The 22,119-nt window shown below is 37.6% G+C and overlaps 1 protein-coding gene across 2 annotated transcripts in view; it reads left to right on the plus strand.

Annotated features, from left to right (window-relative positions):
* The window catches only part of BRINP3 (BMP/retinoic acid inducible neural specific 3), a 214,415-nt gene that overhangs the window by 96,763 nt on the left and 95,533 nt on the right, over positions 1-22,119 (plus strand). The window contains exon 2 of one of the 2 annotated variants that reach the window (XM_065649078.1): positions 17,900-18,090. The exons of the other annotated variant lie outside the window; for it this stretch is intronic. Coding sequence (XP_065505150.1) covers positions 17,900-18,090 — 191 coding nt within the window. The remainder of the gene's footprint in view (positions 1-17,899; positions 18,091-22,119) is intronic. 2 annotated transcript variants of the gene reach the window in all.

Here is a 22,119-nt window from a genome sequence, read left to right on the forward strand (position 1 = left end):
ATATATGACTTGAATCATCCTATGATGCCATGGTTATTATCTTGCTAGAAAAAATTCAGCTAGCAGGTCTATATTCCTGTTTCATTATCTGACTGAGTGCAGCTCACGGGTCTGTGTACATCTAAACAGAAATGCAGATAATTGCAACTTGAGTGTCTCAAGGAGAACAAACAAACTCCCGCTGCCAGGAGCAGCAATGATTGCCCAGAGCTAGTGAAGCTCCTCTGTCACATGGAAGTGCGATGAGGCTCCTTATAATACACGAGCAAACACAGAACCTTCCCACTAACTGCTGTACAAAGTTCAAAGAGTATCCTCATCCTCATTTCAAATTACTTTTGCAGAAAGAATATGATGTTGGAAGAGGCATTTAAAATCCCTTCCTAAGCATCCCTTTTCGTTCTTCACACTGTATGTCATTCCTCTCACCCCAAAAAACATGGTCATTTTAAACCAGCCGTTCCCTCAAGCATAACTCTCTTTAAGTGCCCTGACAAAATTCCTAATTCCTCCTACCTGGTTCCAGCAAAATTAGCTCTCTAAGCAGTTTTGGTTGTTTTCTAATCAGAACAAAAGTATTAGCTCTATTCTTGCTGGTCCCTAGACAGCGGCTTTGGGTCACTCTGTACTTTGTCCTCACCATAACATGTGAGTACAACGGGTGAAGGGAATGGGATTTCCACCTGTGCACTATTTGTCAAGCTAATAAAGAAGGACTGCGACTGGTCAAAAAGAGAAGAAAAATATTGGCAATCCCGAGTTTTCCCTCAAGGTAGTAAGATGTAAAATCTCACTATCTTGAACTCTAGAGAACAATGAGAGGAATAAAAGAGTGGGTGAATAGATTCCTATGCAAATATTCCTGGTTTTCATTTAGTAGGTTATGCCCTTCCTGAGCAGTTTCTTGCAAAATCCTACTCTTCTTGTGTTGAAGAAAGGCACCAATTATATTCCCAGTGTAGACATTTCTGATTACAGAGTGTCCCAGAATTGTGCTTTGAATAATATTTTACAAAGAGAACTGTTATGAGTTTCATGTGTAAGGAGTAAATGTCTCTATACCTATAATTTTCCAGATGGGAAAACTGAGGCTCACAGAAGTTATTATCTTTGTTTAAAGAAGTGCAATTTGCATTGGCTATATAACTCGGTTAAAAAACATTTTGCTCCTATAATCCCTAAAGCCCCTTCCCAAACATCATAAGGTCGGTCATTAGTCAGTGGTTACTCACACATCATACAAATATCCCAAAGTACTTGCTAGAGAAATTAAGCTATTTAGTGTGCTACTGCAAAAAGAGTAAGGATATAAAGAACCTATGAAGACCATGCTTAGTCACCCATGAAAATAAGTTCTCATACAGATCTGGTTTCAATGCCACTGTATAAAACTATATTCATCCCAGTTGTTGGCTGAATAAATGCAGTAGAAAAATATTTTAATAAAAAATCTTAAGACAATTTGAGATAAATAAAATCTTAACATAGCATTTCAGTTGTACTTTCTCAATATGTTGTTGCAAAAGATCTGAAGCAGGATGTTCCTGTAAACTTCAGCACATCTACAATGTTTTCACATTTCATCTCCTACCGCTAGCTTGTAAGCTTTGTAAATGTTTAATGACAGATCAATCCACGTTGGTTCCACTGTGACGGCAATTGCTGTTGGGGATCACAGTTATCGCAGCCGACCTGGGCAGTTTTAAACTGCTGCGCTAATAAAAGCTGAGTGGTGGAAGGACTGTACCCTTCATGTAGGTTTTGCTGCTGCTTATCCAGGCTCTCTCTTTTGTTCTCCTCCGGCAGCACATTTCAATTATGTCAGCGTCTCAACAGGAAGAGCTGTTTGTCACCCTATCTCCAGCTGTCAGGGCAGCGATCATCTCTGAGTTACAGGCACATTTGAGCTACTGACTGTGGGACTGAAAGGGCAGGATATCACTGCAATTGCAGTTTATTAAAGACCCACAGCTGTTCTGCAGAAAATAGGGAAATTCAGTTTCCTAATAAATAATTCTCCTCCAGTTTGAAAGAGACGCATGTTTTTTTTCTGTTTTTCTTCACACTGAGGACTTCTAAAGATTCAGCTTCTACAGAATTACCTGTTATCAGAGCAATCACCTGAAATAATCCTTATAGGTTTTTATAATAATATAACTTTTTGCAGGAATTTTTATGACTTGTATAACCACTGTTCGATGCAGACAGCACTGTAGTATGTAGCAGTGATGTAAACAAAATCAGTGCTTTACGTAGTCATGCTTCAAGCAATTGCTGAAAAAAATGTACCAGAAGAATGCAACAACACGACCCAAGTAAGAGCCAAGGAAGAAAAACACTTCATGAAAATTAAGTTTTCTGTTCTGAGGTTTCCATCAAATCACACAGGAATAACTGATGAGAAGGGCAAGACCATGTGGGAAGGACAAGGTGTATACCTGCTGTCACAGGACCAATATTTTCTGTAACTTCAAAGAAGAAACTATTTCATGATTTCAGAGACGAGTGGCAATTTTTCTTTCTGACTATTGCTAGTTGTAGGAATACACCTCTTTTTTTTCTCTCCCCTTCCTGGGTGTGAGATTAAATGATAACTCAGTTATCTAAAAGTAGGCCTAAAATCTTAATAATAATAACTAAAAAAATACATATGTATTCTTTTTCTTATTTTTAACCCCATGAGGATAAAAATTACATTATCTTGCTTCTAATTACACAACTTCTGTGTAATTAAAAGGACATATTATTGGTGTCTCTGAGTCAAAATATATCTAGTTTGGAAAAATATTAGTCAAAAAAGTTAATGGATTAAAAAATAATATTGAAATATTTTTAATATCACCGAAACAAACCATTTTATCTAAGTATAGTAAAACTACTGAAATGCTGAAACAGCAAGTAAATGTTGCATATTTGACATTTTCAGTGAAAACATTTTTAACAGCATAGCTCTGGACTACAGCTCCACTCTGGTACCCTAGAATAAAGTCCCCAGCATACTGCAACATCCATTATATGATCAATGAAATTTCACAATTAGAATTAGGACTTCAAATTTTCTTTTATTTCATATTCTTATGTCAACTTGTAGCAAAGCCTTACCCGGCATCAAACATAATTAAACCCAATTATTTTGCTGACCGCTTCTTATTTTCCCTCAGTGACAATGTTTCTAAACATTTTTCAGGAACGGTTTTGTAGGGATAGCACAAAACCTGCTACCATTATTAATTTGTGTACTGGGAATTGCCAAATGACCAAGACTCATGTCATGTCCTGCAGAAGTTTGTGTTCTCTTGAGAAAACAAAAGGTCCAACATTTCCTAATAAGGAGTTTCTTTTGCTTTTTTATGTCCTTGGTGTTTCCAAAGGGATTTAAACAGATTTTTTTGCTTTCTTTCTTTGGGGGCACTATTCTCATCAAGATCTTAGTTGAACTCTGGAAAATGACATAGCATATGCAGCATGCCCCTGTTTTCTGCAAGAATTTGCCATGTTTGCAGTGAAATTCCAAGCAGATTTAGGTGTTGGTCTTTTTTAATGTATTATATTTTACCATATTTCTGCTTGCTTAGGGTTTTTTTTTTTGGTTTGTATTTTTTTGAAGCATAATACCTTGCTTTTTATCACATTCCATCTTTTTGATTTTCAATCATTTCTCTGGTTTCTATAAATCTCCAAAAGCACTTGCCATAGCCCTCAGCTTAGTATCTTCTGCATATTTCATTAATATATTTTCTATCATCCTACTCCATAATAAAAATTTTAAAGAGGACTAGGTTCAGGATAATTTCTGTAGGATCATATAAAAACCTTCTAACTTGATAATTCACTGCACCACTAAAAACTCAGCCTTTGAAAGGGAGCTAAATTTCGACTCCCACATTCAGACAAATGACTGTAATCACTCTTCCTGTGGAAAGATACACAAAAAATTCACAATTTATTTGGGCTGTAGATGGATACTAATAGATCAAATGGCAGCATAGCACAGAGTTTTTTGCACCTCATGATGGTTACTGGGGTGACGGAATTTCTGTGGCAAAGGAGATTTTGAAAACCTGCAGTTAGGTTGTAAATTATTCTATACAAAAATATTTTCTCTTCATTTATGTTGTAAAAGTGCGATTTATATATACAAAATGTTACAAAAATTCCAGTACAGAACCAAAATTTGCATGTTTCCTAAGTTTTGTGATATGCATTTTTCTCATGTAAGCCAAAGTATACTAAACTATTAACTAGAGAGAATGAATAGATTAAAAATTACTATGCATGTGAAAAGTGCTTGATTTATAACCACTTTAAGTACTTTGATCTTTTAATACTTTTAACTTTTTGTTGGTAATTAACTTTAGTATGACATGGATGCAAAGCTGTGGAGGATATTTTTCTTGTAATTTCCTTCAATTTCATTAATTGTGTTAATTTTCACACGATGCAGCAATACTACATAGCAACAACAGTTATGACAAAATCAAGCATTTTATTAAAACAAAACCATAAACAACAGGTTTGGTTTGCTACAATTCTTTTTATTTCTGTTTCAAGGAAAAATCAGAGAGGAAATGAAATCACCTGCTGTCCCAATTAGCATTTAAATAGTCTCCATTTGGGAGTGAATTTTGTGATCTTGTTTAGGTTGAAGAGGTAAAGAAAGTGTTTTTTCTGCTCTGTGCAGCTGCTGCTGGGTCAAGTTTCTCCTGAAAGGATGCAAGGATCCATGAGTATGTCAGAGTTGTTGGATACAACAACTCCCTAATTCTTCCTTTCAATGGTATTTTTTGGTCTCATCCGTGTTCAGGCTGGGATACCCACATGTTATTCCTGTGCCTTAATCTCCTTGGAAAAAAAGACCCATGGATGCAGGTTGGAATTCTCACCAGATCTCTGTGTCAGTGTGAACTTCCCTACACCTCAGTTGTACCAAGGGAGGTGACATCTTCGTCAAGACAAGATTTTTCTCTAAGAGGCAACAGTATAAGTGCTCCACATAACACATCTCTTCTAACTTCCAGGAATATATCTGAGGAAACACAGGGCTCTTGTGGGAGCTACACATTTCTTTTTGAAACCTGTTTTTCTGCTTTTTCTACCTTGATTTCAGTGGGGTGAAACCCCTTTTGATAGAGACCTCTTCTGGTTGTGGGTGTCTCTGACCTCTGCAGGAGAGATAGCGTTATTCATTCAGCTACAGTGACCCTGGGGCAAGGGGAATTAAATCTCAACTGCACAAAACTGTCAGGTTTAAGTTGAGCAAAAAGCAGGAGTAATCAAGAGGATAATTCTGTTCTATCTGTCAGAGCATTTGCTTTAATCTCATGATACAGTGTTTGAACTCTTGCCAGAAAATCAAAAGCAAAATGCCCACCTCTGTCACTTCCTTTCTGGTAGAGAAGTAACTGATGTGTAGGGGGGAGAGGGAGGTTGTGTTTTTGTAGCTTTGTTTGTGTGTGAACAGCTTCTTACAAGAAAAATAAGGCAAGGAGTCAAATGGAAGGGAGATTTCTGTGCTGTTCAGCTATTTACTCATTTCCTACTCCCAATTTATTGTCATCTTTGACATGCTTTCAGCTGGTTGAAGGGTGAAGAAAATTGTTCCACAGTACAGTAGTGTACAGATGGTACAGTAACCATCTCTGATCTTGTCAAAGACACATCCAGAATCACTGCTGTCTGCACCACAGCAGGCCTGACTCAGAGAAGATGAACATACCTACAGATGGTGGTGGTTGTGGGAATTTCATGCTCATGCAGCAGTGTGTGCCACAGAACAGCCTTGTACCAAGCCAACTCAATGCACAAGCAACATAAAGGTAGCATTTAGTGTAGTGAAAGAAGATTTTCAACCGTCCCATCTTTTTCTTCTACTGCTTAGATTTTCTGAGCCAGGAAGAGCAAACCCCACTTAATATCTATTTGCTGCATTATTTTCAGTGAGGGTATTGAGCTTTGTCCTGTAATGCATGTGTGGGATACATACTTTTACCATAGGAACTGAGGTTGGAGTTCCCTTCACACCGGCCGCTAGGCAACCGTCAGATGGTAAAAATGTTTGCTTTGCTGCCACACTGAGCTGTGCTCAAGCTGGCAATCCAGAGGGACAAGATTTTATAACTCATCACAGGCCCCTACTTGAACAGATTTGTAGTAATGCATTGCCATTCTTCATAACTACAATTCATTTTATGTAACATATTCTTGTTATATATAAAGCACTGGACTATATTTAACACGTAATCTCGATTTTTTTTGAGAAACAGCACACACTGTGTAGGTGCACTGGTATTTTTTCATGGCAGCATTGCAAAGCTGGCATGTTTTACAATAGGATGGAATTCATTCTGGCCAAGACATTGATAGCTAAGGCAAAGTTTACTGTGGACATAACAGAATCCCCAGTAATTGCCCAGCATTGCTGCTTACACAAAGAAGCTGGACAAAAGCACCATCACGTCCGCTGGGCATATGGCTTGGAAAGCCAGTTAATCTTGTCTCTGTTTCTAGATCTGTACAGCCATGTTGCATTCTGTTTCCTTCTAAGCAACATTTCTAGGCAAATACTGTAATGTTCATGTAGGCCCTAATGATCTTAAACCTGGTGCAGAATAGCAGGCAGAACAATGAGGTCCTAAGGACAATTGCTATACTGTGGTTAATAATGCAAAATTTTTGGCTAATCAGCCTCAAGTTGAAATATGAAAATAATAATAGTGAAATATGAAATATGAAAATAATCGTATTTTTGCTAATTTTAATTCAATAATTATGTCTCTTCTTTATTGCAACTGGCCTGCATATCTTACATGGCCTACCATGTATGCTCAGACTCCCATTTCATGAACGAAGTGGAGAAGAGAGAGAAGAAGGAGAGGGGAAGGGAGAGGAAGAGGGAGAGGAAGAGGGAGAGGGAGAGGAGGGTTCTGACCTGTTGAGCTGGCCAGACATGAACCAGTGTTACAGCTGCACACACATGATACTTCACTCACAATAACAAGCCACCATTTCTGATGATGATTGTTTGTGAAATGTGTCCCTCTTCTGCAGTTCTTGTTGCAGCCTCTGTCGGGTGCACAAAGCCTCGCTACTTCCCCATCTGTGTCACTATCATAGCATTACAAATAACATTTATGGTGTATGCAATAATTATATGACATTATAAATAATATTTTATCTCCCACTGGTGCTTATATCCCATTTGAAATTTTCCACAATCACTTTTATTTTTTTCTCTCAGCTCTATTTTATAAAGGTACCATGAGGGATAACGAAATGAATGCAGACACACAGAAGTTTTATGATGATGCAACCTCAATACATATATTTTACAATAGTAGAATTCAAAACAGAACTTAATTCTACCTGAATCTTCTTGAAAAGCTCATATTTGGACTCTATAGAGAGATTCAGTATCTCAGTATTTTTAATGTAGTCTCATCTTCAGAATAGATCCAGTTGCATACAAAGTCTCCAACATATGTATTATAATATAAAGTGTATTACAAGCTGACCTACCCAGTTTTATACAAGTCCTAGAGTTCTGAAAGCTTCATTTCTATTTCCCTACCTTGCATAACCTTTACATCCATGTCATTCAAGAACTGAGAGTAAAAATAATGTAACAGGTATATAGACTATTATTTCAGATAATAAATTGAATGTTTAATTGTTTGTGTTGCAGAAATTAGTAACTCAACTCCCATTCAACACTTTCATTTAGCTAAGAGCATTAGGAAGTTCTCTGTAATCTGGAACTGTATTGACAAGTTTATTGCCCTGATTGTCTGTTGAGATCACTGTTGTAATTCCACTGGTTCTTTAGAGACTTTTGCAATTTACACCACTAGGAAAAAAAGAATAACACCAGGACCATTTTTAATGAACCAAAGCTCCAAATTAATTTTGGAATTAATGCAAATAGTTGTGCTAAAACAGAAGCATCCTTTGTTGTGGTAAAGAATAAAAATGAGACCTTTTTATATGCTGAATAAGAATCTCTGACTTTATTTTTGTGTGCAGATAGAGATCTGAGCATTACCTACTGCCAGTGAAAAAAAACATTTAGATAGGAGGATAACATTTAGATGCAAAGAAGATCAGCAGCACATTCCTCAAAGAGCTAAGCAATAAACAAACAAATAACACACCAAAGAATTTTCGGAAAATATTTTGATTTACATTCTACTGCTTTCAACAATGTGAATTGCTACAAATAGCAACAGTGTAGTAGTTGTATTTCACAATATCAAAACAGCATTTAGGTATATGTCTGTGAGATTTACACTTGTGTCAAGTCAGAGTCATCCCAGAGCGTTGGTGGAAACAACTACCTTTATAAATGCAAGTGCAGGTTAAGTAATTGTCCCCTATCAGTGCTGTATATATTAATAGTATTTCTGGCATGCACTCCGCAAGAGTGTGGTAGAAGTAAATGGGAGACAAAAAGTCTCTTATTTGGAACGATAAATTTATAAATTGTATAGTAAATGAGCCAGATAATCTACACTGTAGAGGACTGATTAAGTTTGTGCAACATTCTCACTGGAAAAGGAACAATTCTAGGCACCGTGTATAACTCTGTAGACAAGGCTTTAGATCAGTATTTGGGTATATATTTGAGAATATATTGAGAATACATATTTTATTTGATGCCAGTCATTTGAGGTACCTTTTCCCAGTTCCAGGCAGGCAGGAGCATCATCAGCATTTGGTTTGCATAGACAGGAATTTGGTGTCTCCATGGCACTGAGCCTCAGCCAATACTGAGCTCCAGTAACACCCCAGAAACGGCCCAGAAACTCTTTATCCTCAGCCTTACTATGCCTCAGTTTTTCAAATGAGAAATAGGGTGAATAAGAAGCCCTACCTTTAAATTTTAAATTATTTATGATAGTTTGGTTTTGTCTCTATGCCTCCCTATTGCCCAGTACAACAGATCAATTTGTAGTTCTGAAACAGAAATTTTTAAAAAAGGAATAACAGATGTTTCAAAGACTTTGAGACTATTAACTGTGGCAAATAATGATGAAGAATTTTATCAGTTTGTGTTTCCCTTGTGATTCATTTGGGAATACCCACCAACAGTGAACCAATGAATCTTCTATTATGTTTCATTTTCTCCAACAGAGTTTTATGCTGATTCGGTCTTTGCAAAACGTATTTTCATGTGTTGATTCATGCACCAAAACACTTCCACGGATTAAACTTTATTTCTTATCTCTGAAAAAAAAGGTTCCTTTTTTATTTTTATTTTAGTCAGAACAAAAAGAATCTGATTTTCTTGTTGATTTTGAAGCAGTACCAGGTACAGTCAAATCCATAAAGGCCCTCTTCAGTGAGAGCTCCCAAGAATTCTGAGTTTCATTTTCTAATAAAATTCCAGAGTCATTAGGTTTCGTTCATGTACAATCAACTACAGGAACAGGACCATGATATCTATTGGCTCTTAAGGTTAGAAAAAGACTGTAAATATATCTTTCTGCTTCTGTTTCTCATAACTCTTCTCCTGATTGTATGAGAAAACTCTTCTCCAAGGCAGACTTCTCAATTTTGAAGCTTAACCACTGTTTTAGCTGTAGGTAAGATAGGTGCTTCTCCAAAAATCTTCTGGGAGAGTAAAGGTAATCAATGCATCGTGGAAAACATAGGGAACAGTGTTTATACCATATTTACAAAATTTAGATCCATGCCTTTTCATCGCATTGAAATTTAGACAATATTGGCTTTCATAACAGTTGAAAATAAATTGAAAGAAATGCAAGAATCTCCAAGTCAGAGGATTTTTTTTTTTATTCCATTAGTCTTCTGCAAGTCTAAGTGAATGCACCATTTTACAAAACCTTTTGCCTAGATAACAAATGACTCCTATGGGCAGATGTGAACAGGTTAAAAAGGATGTTTTGAGCTTTCCAGGACTGTGTAAGGGCTGGATCCATCTGAGCAATGCAGGTACAAGGTGTTAGATACTGTCAAGTTGGTGAATGAACAGTCTTCTTACCCCTCTAGGACATGTGACAAACCATAATATCAGTAATTCTTGCAGGGAAGAACAAATATATAAACCAAAGAAAATGAATGGTGACCTGGACTTTTCATGATTAATTGCATGGACAACTACTTGTGACTCCAAAAATGCCATTGTCTTACCCAGCAGGCTGTAAATTGATATTGTTATTGTCATTAATATAGGAAAGAACACCTGTTGGCCTGAGAACATCTGAATAATCAAAAACCAGAAATACAGAAAAGCTGCAAAATTTATGTTCTGTTTACTCAGACTGTAAGACACACTCCCCAAGTACCCCAATCATTCTCCATTTGAGATGCAGTAGGGACAAGAGTAGGTTTTCCTCGGAATTGTCCTTTTTCCCGCTGCTCTCTGTGACTCATTGTTATCATATGTAGCGATAATTAATTATTTGCTTGGAATTTAACTACTCTTAAAATTCTGTGCAAACGGGTGCAATTTTACAAGCTGATTCACCAGTTCCTCATCATTAGATGAACGCTTCTTACAAACATATACTCCATGTGGTCTTGCTGTTTATCTTTTGTGTAGTTTGCCACATATTCCTAGTAAGTGCATTTATTGATGCTGTTCCTATATACTGCTTGGCTGATTGATCTTCAGCTAAATACGTGAACAGTGAGGCTCTGAATGAATGCTCACAAATGTGTTTGGAAGGATATGACACACTAAAAAATCAAAGCCACAAGAAAAGATACAGTAATAATTCGCTCTCAGATTTCATTAGGAATTTTTTGGTACACATATTACAGCGGCTGAATGTCTATCAGACATGGACAAAAGGAAAGCCACCTTTCTTCCTCTTGTGTAGTAAACCTTTTGATGCTCATGACAGGTGAGATGTTTCAAAACATTTATGTCACAGTATCTGGGAAAATAATCTGACTGTGATTAGTCATAATAAATGCATCTGAGTACTTTTTAAATATATAGTGTGTATATTTTTAATTAAAATTTGTTTATAGATTTCTACATATTTCATATTCATAATGCAAGAAGAAAGTGAAGCTGATGCTAATGAATTATAGTCCTGGAAGCAGAACTTCAAGTGCCAGGAAACTGATAAGATGAAAAAGGCATAGAAAGGCAAAAATGTTACTAAGATCTTTCAAAATAATAATATATTAATAGGAAAAGAAATCCTAATGATAGTGCTCATTTTTCATAAGGTGAAAACCAGTATAAATATAAACATTAATATGGAAAATACATACGTGTTCAACAAACATTTCCATTTTGACTTTGGAAAAATGCCAGCCAATTTTGAGGATATAGTTAATGAAGAAATACTTTCCATTTCAGCAATGGGAAATACCTTTAAAAGGAGCTTATTATCGCTTCAAATTTTTTCTTTTCTGTCAGCATGCCTGGATAATTGACAATTTTAAGAGACATAGATAATTGTCTCCCTCTGCTCTGCTCTGGTGAGACCCCCTTCAGTGCTGGTCCTGCTCTGGATCCTCAGCACAGGACACACATGGAGCTGCTGGAGAGGGGCCAGAGGAGCCCCAGAAATTATGTGAGGCTGGAACAGCTCTGCTGGGAGGACAGGCTGAGACAGTTGGGGGGTTCAGCTGGAGAAGAAAAGCTCTGGGGGGACCTTAGTGTGGCCTTTCCAGACTTAAAAGGGGCCAATAATAAAGATAGGCACAGACCTTCGAGAAGGGCCTGTTGCAACAGGACAAGGGGTGACGGTTTTAAACTAAAAGAGAGAGACTCAGGCGGATGGACACGAGGAAGAAATTTTTGACATAGAGTGGTGAGAGCCTGGCCCAGGTTCCCAGAGAGGTGGTGGATGCCCTGTCCCTGGAGACATCCCAGGCCAGGCTGGACAGGACTCTGAGCAACCTGAGCTGGGTGAAGAGCTTTGAAGGTCTCTTCCAACCCAAACTATTCTATGATTTTATAAGACGTGTTCTCTACTATCAGGCCCTTCTGCTTCTTGCCGTCAAGTGAACCTATTATGTTTACTTTGCCCATGTTGCAGTGTTTGTCCTTATTATCTTGTTTCTATACAAATGTAGATATTTTCAGAAGACTGCTCAGTCAAGATGTGACTAATTCCCTGTGTCTTCACCTTGAATAGTAAAAGTCAACTGTAGTAAACATTTAGGAAAGGTTGTGTCAGATTCTCCATCACTGAACTGATTTTAATAAACATCGAAAGTTCTATGACCTGTGCTGGTAACGAGAATTTTTTCACCTGACAAACTAAGTAGATTATCAGCCTTCGTTATTACCTGATTCTGCTTCTGTCCACACGTGGGTGAATCTTCTCTTTAAAAGCCAATTTTCTTCTATCAAATATTTTCTTTACTTCTGTTACTGTCATAGAACTGCTAATAGGTAGCTGCAAGGTAATGGGACATTGTTGCTATGGGATCATCTTTTATAGAATCTGTAGGAATATGGTGTAGTTTGACAGCAAGCGGTGTATGTACAATCCACTCTGAGCCCATCTCCTATGCAGGAATTAGCCTGTGTATAATTTCACCCAACAGACATAGCTGCCCACAGCTTCTGCATTGAATAGGACAGAGGAAATGTGGTTGACAGTGTTACGACCCTGATCAGAGCCAGGCAGTTGAGCTGGTTTGTGTCTGTGCAGCTGACACGAGCCTCAGTCACAGATCAGTGCGTGATGCAAATCACGAGCATGGTAATGTTTCCTTAACCTTTTTCTTCTGAAGTTCAAGACAGTAGTAGTGCCATTTTATATCATCTTGGTCTTATTCAAGCTGTGGCCTCAGGCATTAAGAAATCCTCAGGCTTTTAAAGAAGATAGGTGGAGAAAAACACTGTATATTCTCCCATTGAGCTGTTCTGCCAACAGATTAACTTGCAGCTGCATGGGAAACGTTGGCTTCAGCATCCCACTGCCATTCCAGCCCATTTGAAGCAGTCACCTCACCATCCAAAAGAGAAGCTGTCTCATTTAGAAGACATTAAGAGAAAGGAACACAGATGAGCTCTTTATTACTAAAAATGGTGTGAAGTTTGTTTTCCAAGAGTGCTTTCCAAAATATGCCACAATAGTATTCATTAATATTTATGCTTACCAGTACTAATATTGTTTTATAAAACACGAAAGTTGCTTACAATGGGGCCTAATATTGCTAATTTTGCCTGGGCTCCATTTTGTGTATAGTTGACCTTAGGAGAGACTGTTGTGGTTAAGAAGAATCCATTAGACTCAGTGTAAATCTCTTTGTAGGTTCTGACTTAATTATCTGCAATAGCAGAGTCTATATTCCCATTCAAATCTTTTGCATGCTACGGTTTTAGCATACATTTGCTTTTTTTAAAAATTTCCTTCAACTAGTTGTTTTATATAGAGCTTTCAGTGTATCTCCCCATACCATAAGGTTTTAAATGTATTGAAATGAATACAGTGGTAGAAGAAAATGTATAATTTATATACACATTTGAAAAAAAAAAAAGCTATGGCATGAAATTCAAAAGAGACATTGACAGCCCTTGTTGGCCTGTTGCCCTAGAATTACTTTCAGACCCACTTGCTACTTAAGCTTCTTTCAAGATGAAAACATGTCCATGACTCGTACAATACCCTATTAAGGGGTGTTTCATTATTCATCACTCTGAATGTCATAGCAGAGCAACACAAATAAGAAATAGTAAGAAATAATAGAAGAAATAGTGTTGAAATAAAAACTGTATTTTAAATTGTGCACTTTTTCTGTTTTACTCCACACTGACTCTCTGACTGATCATTCTTCAACCTAACTTTGTCCAAGTAGAACAAATGGCAGGAGGCCCCATTCAGCAGACAGAGGCGGTGGCATGCACGCGGTACAGCTGGTCAGAGTTGGCACTGCTGGGCTTCAGGGTTCTTGCATGTGTTAGCCAACCAGCAAGGAAACAGATTTTTGGTAGGACATAGAAATCCACAGTTCTGATATCTAGGAAGATGGCGAGAATGCTGCCTATGGCCTCTGGCACTACTTATGATAATAACCTGGTTCATCATAGGCTTCATCCTAGGAGCCAGACTGACTTATTTCCTCTCTATTGTACAAGCCCAGGAACTCAAAGCCATCATCCTTCTCAACAACAGGCTTTGCGCTGAACATTAAAGCACTCTGTCCGATGGTTAACATATTGTCCGGGCTGGAAATAGATGGGCAGCACAGGGGGTACCGCCTGCTATTAAATCTCAGCTTCTTGATAGCACCATGACAGCTGCTCGTCTTGGCTCTTAGGCAGTAGAAGAGGTAGAGGAGGGAAGAATAAGCTTCTAACACCTCTAGTGTTTGTATTCGGAGCATAACTGGTTTTCTTGTCCAGCAGCCAGCACTGATACTATGCCGTTCTGTGGGAGGTGTTCTTCTGATGAATGGTACTCCAGTGACTTCGGAACACAGTATTTTCTCTACTAAAAAGAAGATCATTAACTCTGTCAGGCCTACTAGTCTGCCTTTGGCAGTAGACAGGAACATGATTTCTAAAGGAGAATAATGCACATTTGGTACAAAAATCGTTTGAGGGCTGAAGAGTTTGTGTTAGAGAGAATGACTGCAAGACAAACAAGTAAATAAAGGCTGAGCTTTACTGTGTGATAAGAGAGGAGAGAAGGAAATAAGAGAGAATGGTGAGATCAAGAGAAGAAAGGGAACATATATATACATTGATACAAAATACATATTTATGTGTCATAAAAAAGGAACATAAGGATATGATTTTTCTTACAGTGAAATTTCTGAAAGTCTGAAATCCTTCCTCAGGTTTCCTGCTGGAGAAGTTGCTAGTCACTTCTTGTTTGTCCTCATCTAGGTGTCACTGCTCCTTCGGCCAGGTAGCTCACCTTTGGTGTCCTGTGTCACTCTTTTATTTCCAGAGATGAAGCTTCCTCTTGTCTCTCCCAGAAGGTTTATGTCTTCATCTCTCCATATTCTAAAACACTTCATTTAAGAAAGACTTCAGAAAAATATGAAAGCTGGTTTGTATGTTCTCTAAGAGCTTCAGCTCATCTTGTGGCAGAGTTATAAAACTGTCATCTTTCAAAAGAAAAAAAATCCAGCTTCCATATTCTACTCCTCAGCTTCCTCAGCAGTGAATGTCAAAGGGTGATTACTTGCTGCATCAAGGTTTGTTTCCACTGATAAGCTCTGAATCAAAAAAGAGGCCAAAACTTTTACAAAAGCATTAGTCTACTTCCTCACTTTGAAATAGTGTGAGATAAGGCAAAACAATCTTTCCATAGCAAAAACTGTGTAAGGAACTCAAGTTTCCTTAACTAAGTCAAATAAATTGTTCATAGTGCTAGAAGAACTCAGTCCCTGAATTCAGTAAATAAAGGGCTTGTGGTAGAACAGGAGAACCTCAACTTGGAAATACTCTGAATTCAGTATGGACGAGACCATCATTTCTAGTTTTACTCTGCCAAGAAATCATTTGCCACAGAATGTATCTAATATTTAGAAAGAATTTTAATATGCATCTGTGCATTAAAAGCTCAAAAACTTGGAAGCTGAAATTGGCAATGTTCAAATTGAAAATAAAATGCATTCTCTGTAGTTAAATACTACAACAGATTGTTCAGAAATTCTGAGAAATCTTCAGCATCAGCTTTTAAGTCAGGATTAGATGTTTTTCTGGGAGACATAAGCAGTAAGAGCCATTTGGTGATATTCCTTTGCATTAAAAAGGGAGCAGGTGAGAGGATTATGGTGATCTCTCTGTCCTTAAAACCCTGACAATGAGAATCACATGAAGGATAGCAGCAAACCAGCTTTTATAAAAATTGTAACTTTTCTGTTATTCTTGTCTTTGATTCTCAGTTTTGATACAAACAATTAGTCAGATAGTAAGTTTAGAAGAAAATACTTCACCAAGGTATAAAATGAATATTTTACATTCTAAAGCTTGTATTCTTTTCTTGCTGTCAAAGCAATTATGTCTTGATGGCCTATTCAGGCACTACAACTGACCTATATTTTCTGATGTATTCAAATTAAAAAAAAAAAAAATTTAAAAACCCTACTCAAATATGCACAGAAAGCAGAAAATTTAAATAAAAAACTGGTTTTCTTGTTTGTTTCTTTCACTTGAGAAGTACATTTACAGTGCAATTTTTAGTGTTTGCACTGATGTCGTCAATATGCCCAATGAAAATTTTTTCATTTTAGAGATGAAAAATGTTTGTGTGTAATTTTTCTCATTTTTCTCAATTTTTCTTTCTACTAATATGCATAAAAGCTGGGGAAAAAAAGAAAAAATAAGAAAAGAGGTTGTTGGCTTCATAGCTTGTAAAAAGGAAAGTAAATAGGTGAGAGAAAACTCTAAAACTTAATGCTAATTTAGCACACCAGTAATGTCTAGAGTCTTAAGACTGGTAAATTGCATTACATTTCAGGTAAGTTACATAAAGCTCCTTCTGCTATAATTCTTGCGATTAGTTTTTGATAAAAAATAGGATCTGCAAGAGTGTGTCTGAGAGGAAAAGCAGTTCACAGGAGCTGCATCACATTGTCACTTACTACGTGTGTAAATCTGAGCTAGACCGGGGATAAGACAGGATGGAAGTGCAAGAGAAACAGGAGGATGCTGGAATGAGTTAGGGCAATGTAAGAATGCATTTATCTCAGCTCTACTAATAGTTGTGGACTTAAAAGTACTAAAAAATATTAGTGTTGATTATGTTAAGAAAGGTTGGACCAGATGATCCTTGTGGTCTCTCCCAACCTGGTATTCTCTGATTCCATGATTCTATGTGTTACATAGCTTATCCCAGTCATTCAGCCATGGGCAGCTGCTTTGTTTCAGATACCCCTCAAATATTATTTTCTTGCTGCATCCTTGATTTTTGCCTTCTGTAAATGAATGTTGTACTATTTTTAACTGGGACCTTCAGCAGGATCTTTCAAGGATCTTTCAGCAGGATCTTTCTTTCTCTAATTTGTTTGCTTTTCTACAATCTTGTCTAAGGGAAATCTTAACTGACATAGCTATACGAATGACTCAATTAAGTGGCAGCTAAACTGCAGCCTCTAGGTTGCCTTGAACTTAATTCTCACAGTACTCTAGTCTGTAACCAAAACAGCTATCGGTGAACCTTGTGAAAGCAAATGCTGTGTATCTTGGTTAGATTTTGAGGACATTGAGTCCTTCCACTAATAACTCTATCTGGTGTCTTAATTGGTAACTAAATGAATAAAAGAGATGTTTATTGCTGTGTAATTGACTTGTTTGTTTTCCCTGATATCATTGATTTATTTTGGAGAGGGGAAGGGGATGTGTCTCCTACAACTTTTCAGTTGTAGTCATCTGTTTTTAGGAATCAGACCTACTATCTGAGTATTTCCTCAAAATGGGGACCAAAAGTACAGAGAACTAGAAATATCATAGTAAGGTCAAATGTGGTGTGATGGTGTTTCTCTAAATTGTTCAAATTACCCTGCTATGTGCCTAAGTGGCTTATCATCAAAAAGCAAAGATCATGGTCTGTTTCATGAAATGTTTTTTAAATTTGTCTTGTACTAATGAAAATACTTGTTGGTTTTGGTGCAAATTTTTGGAAATTATGATTTTAGTTTCAGTTTCTAGCAAATCTGGTTGTCCTGGGTCTGTATTCACATAGGGACTAAAGAAAAACAATAGGAACAACAGCATCCTAAGTGGCTTTTTTTTTTTTTTTCCTGAACAATGATTTTGTTATGGAGTTGTGTCTCCACTTCTAATAAATAACACTCATTTCTTGTCCTATGCCTGTAACACATGACAGAGTATCACTGTCAAGGCCTGTTGTAATACCCAGCTAGTCGCCCCCAGCTAGTCAACAGAGCAGAGTGTTTGCAAATGAAGAACATTTGTCTGAATGACATATTTCTGAATGAGAATTGCTTTGTTTTGCAGAGAGTTTGGCCGCTGGAAAGTAAACAATCTTGCTGTTGAAAGAAGAAATTTCCTTGGCTCCCCACTGCCACTTGCCCCTGAATTCTTCCGTAACATAAGGCTACTTGGACGCCGCCCAACCCTTCAACAGATCACAGAAAACCTTATCAAGAAATATGGGACACATTTCCTACTATCAGCTACCTTGGGAGGTAGGTTAACACTTGAAAATATTGTGCAAGAGTTTGGTGTGACTGAACTGACAGAACTGGTCACAACTGATTTCTCTGTAAAATGGTGGGGCTCCCTTCTCAGAAGAGCTGGGCTGAGCAGCTCTCCCTGGGCTGGACTTTGAAGCATGGGAGCAGGTTTTGTCCACAAGCCTCATTGACCCCTCTGTTGATGTTAAATTTTGCTTCACTGATTCCGTGGTAAAAAATTTTAGGGACAAAATGATAAAAAAATCCCATTGCTTAGGCTGAGGTACTTGTCCCAAGTTCCTGGTGTGCCTGCTCCTGGGCTTTTGGGCATGTTTCTCTGCACTTAGAGGTCATTAAGGAGGGTGACATTTTTTCTGTAAGACTCCCTTACAACAATTTACATAAGAACAGATTACACAAGTATCTGGGTCCATTACAACACTGCAGAGATAAAGCAGGAAAACCAGTAACAGTGATTTCCAACAAATCTTTTCAACTAGGAAACTTCTAAGCTACTTTGACTGCTGGGAAGTCCCCATATTTTCACTCTACCATTTTAGTGGGACTAAAAGTTTCAAAATGGGACGACGAGGCTTTGCCATGTGATTCCTACTAACTTAATGGAATCTGCATCTCTAAATCCCCACAGACTAATTTCAAAAAGGGTAGCCTGATGTGTAACTGGGATCCAGTCACCAAATGGACTGAAGAAATCCAGTGAAGAGGCCTAATGTTCAAGAGACAGCATAAATTGTTCCAAATGAAAGATAATTAGTGCCTGCGATTACCCATCTAGGCGTTACAAAATGAACTGACATTTTAGAAATGTGGTTTTATCCCTGGGTGGGTCATTATACTAAAGATAATTCTTGTGATTGAGTATCCTTCCAACAGGACTGTCTTGTCAAAATCCTTTATTCACCTGAGGAATGGTTCTCTTTAATACATTTCATAACTGAATTCTAACCATATATTAAGGAAATGACAGTCTTCCTATTCTCTTTTGGCTGATATGTGAGATCTATAACAATGGAAATGGCTCGCAGTAGTTCCATTTTGGAAAAGATCATTCTAGAAACAAGGTGAATTTCTGTCTTACTGTAGTTATTTAAAAAAATACAGAACTAATTCCTATCATTATTTTGGGAACTAGTGCTTCTACAGCAAATCCATCACCATTAGAATTTTAAGAACAATTTACATGTGTTGACCAGCAATTTGGAATAAAATTCCCAGAATTTATTTTAATTACTCAATATATTTCTTCTATACAGTAAGCACATATTTTATGAATGACCATGTATTTCCTTGTGTATACAGCAAGTGTATACTGGGGTGGGGTACCCTTTTTTCGTCCCTCTTCAGACCACCTCATGAACACCCTAAAATGCAGTAGCAACCACATGCTTGCAAAAATTTTCCGCTCACAGGGAGACAGTTTTGTCTTCTGGGCTCTGTCAAAGATAAATGAAGTCAAAGGGGGGTTTTGTATTAACTCTGATGGGTTTTGATTTAGGTCCCAACCCTCAATTTTTAGGCATGATTTCAGGCACACCTGTTGCTTTCTATTGTCATTGGATGGGTGCTGAATACTTTGAAAAACTAGTTCAATTAAAATAATTACAGGGAATTAGTAATTTCTAAGAATGCTTTCATGAGGTAGCTAATAACCCTATACTTTCCTGTATGTGCTATTTGTCATTTTTGGGCTAGATTGAATAGGGATTCCCCGAGATGCTTGTCCACACTTTATTAACATGTAATTAGATTTTTTTCTTCCCATAATGTATTCATACTTTCTCTTTAATTACAAGTTGTTTTATTCTGAAAGCTTTGTCAGTTATGTAGCTTCTTAAAAGCAGAGGACCAAACCGTGTGTGTGTAGTACTTTTATTTAATGAATCCCAAATCATCTGTATTCACGGACATAAAGGAAAGCCTGGCAAATGAACAGTCTCGTGGTAAGATTTGTGTGCCTCTGTGACCATTTGGCTTTCATGAATATCCCTTTTTGGCCATAAAGGGAACGCTCCACACATGGTTGTTTGTGATACGTTCCTAAGTCTTTATTCACAAACACAGAAATATATTCCTCAAGGGCATTCTGAAATGAGGACTTAGGGAAGTTCTATTTTTCTCACTGCTGCAAGATAATGTGGAAAATGACATTTCTCGCTGCTCCTATTTCTTATGGAAATTTTATCTTCTTGTGACAGATGCCAAATGTCCATAATGAGCAGCTTCAAGCTGCATGATAGAAGGACCCTACGTAACCCAGTGTTTGCAGAGCAAACACCGGATTGAGCAGCGGGTTCACGGGTGAGCTCGTGTGACTGTGCCCAGGAATAGCTTCTGCTTCTGCAGTGTCAAATCTGCAGAGAAAGGAGAGCCATGGATGCTGATTTTCGTTCGATTTTGTGTACACATGGGGATGCTGAGTGGCCACTGGGCCACTCCTTTAGGATAACATATACCCTGTTTGCGTCAGCAAAATTGCATATTTACACAGCCCAGCCAACACTGACCAGAACAACTTTAGAGGAAAGGCAAGAAAGGACTCATACAAGGGAATTCCATCCTTGAAGGTGAGAGAGACTCTACTGGACGAGTCTCTGAGCATCTCATTTAATTAGACTTGTTTTGAGCAGAGGATTTGACTGGATGACCGCCAGAAGTCCCTTTTAGCATAGATTATTTTCTGACTCGATGAGATGTATTTCTAAATTCTTTATCAGCTTTCAACTAGCAGGTCCAAAAAGCAAATATTCTCCTTTGAATGAGACACAAAACAGAGTATTACTATTTCTCTTTTTGTTCTGCATTTATACTTTCCTCTTTTTCTTGCATACAACATGATGCAATGAAGGTCCAGCCTGCTGAATAATATATAAGAGCATTAGCTGCTGTACACTTTAATGGTTTACAAAAAATAGTGTGCAACAGGGAGCTTCAGAACTGGAAGTTATTGTGAAGCCTAGGGCACCGCTGTAAAATAAGTGTAGGAGGATGAAAATATCAGTGGATCTCATGTTCAAGGCAATCCCTTTAGTGCTATTCTTACCTATAGATGTAAAGGCTGCTCATCAAACAAATAGACTTGGTGATGAGGAAATTGCAGATAACTTAACATACTACAATGAAACGATAGGCCCTTGTTCCAGGAATCTGGGTGATGTGAGTGGGATTTAGGTGCTTTGCAAGATGAAGATAGTGGACTTTGCAAATGAGTCCTCCTTGCATCTGGAAACATGGTAATTTTTCAGAAAAAAAACCCAAATTCGCAGTAGGTTGCCAAGGCTTCTTATGAAACTACCACATTTTTAAGCAGTTGGTTAAACAGTAATCTCAAACGTTCGAGATAGATTGATTTATTTTTGCTGCTATTGTCAGTCATAATTGCTCAAAGTGTTCACTACCAGACCATCAATACATTCAGTTTTCTGGGTCAGTAAATATCTCTTGATAATGTTGAAGGCTTTGAGAATCAAAAGAAAAAAAGTAGATTTGTCAGCCTTAACAGGCATCAGTAGATCAGCTTGACCCCAATCTCTTGTCATTCTCCTCTCCACTGATTAGAGTTCTGCAAATGATTTTGGTAGTTACACTTTTACTATTCTGTGCACTGAATAAAGAGGGTCAGATTTTCTGTCCCTGATTAATATTCCTCTTGAGCGGTACATTACTCTGCGTACAGAGATGGGAGAAATTGTCAGATGCTGTAAAACCGTGAATCTCAATGAATTCTGAAGGATTTATGATCATTTATAGTAACTGCTGATATGACCTTTGTTTTCTATAACATTTCTTTCAAGACACAAACTACTGGCAAATAAGGGAGAGAGAGTCCAGTCCCAAATGACTGAAACTTCAAAATTTAGCATCAGACTTGCAAACACTGCCCCCTCCCATATGTATATTTTCCAGCATTTAAGATTATGGATGCTAAGGGGAAGACAAAAAATGCAAAAATATACGCTCTTTCTTTTCTTTCCTCATCTACTCAATGAAGAACAACTTAAAACCCTAAACCAGGTGGTATAT

This window comes from Caloenas nicobarica, chromosome 20, assembly GCF_036013445.1.
Source record: "Caloenas nicobarica isolate bCalNic1 chromosome 20, bCalNic1.hap1, whole genome shotgun sequence".
NCBI lineage: Eukaryota > Metazoa > Chordata > Aves > Columbiformes > Columbidae > Caloenas > Caloenas nicobarica.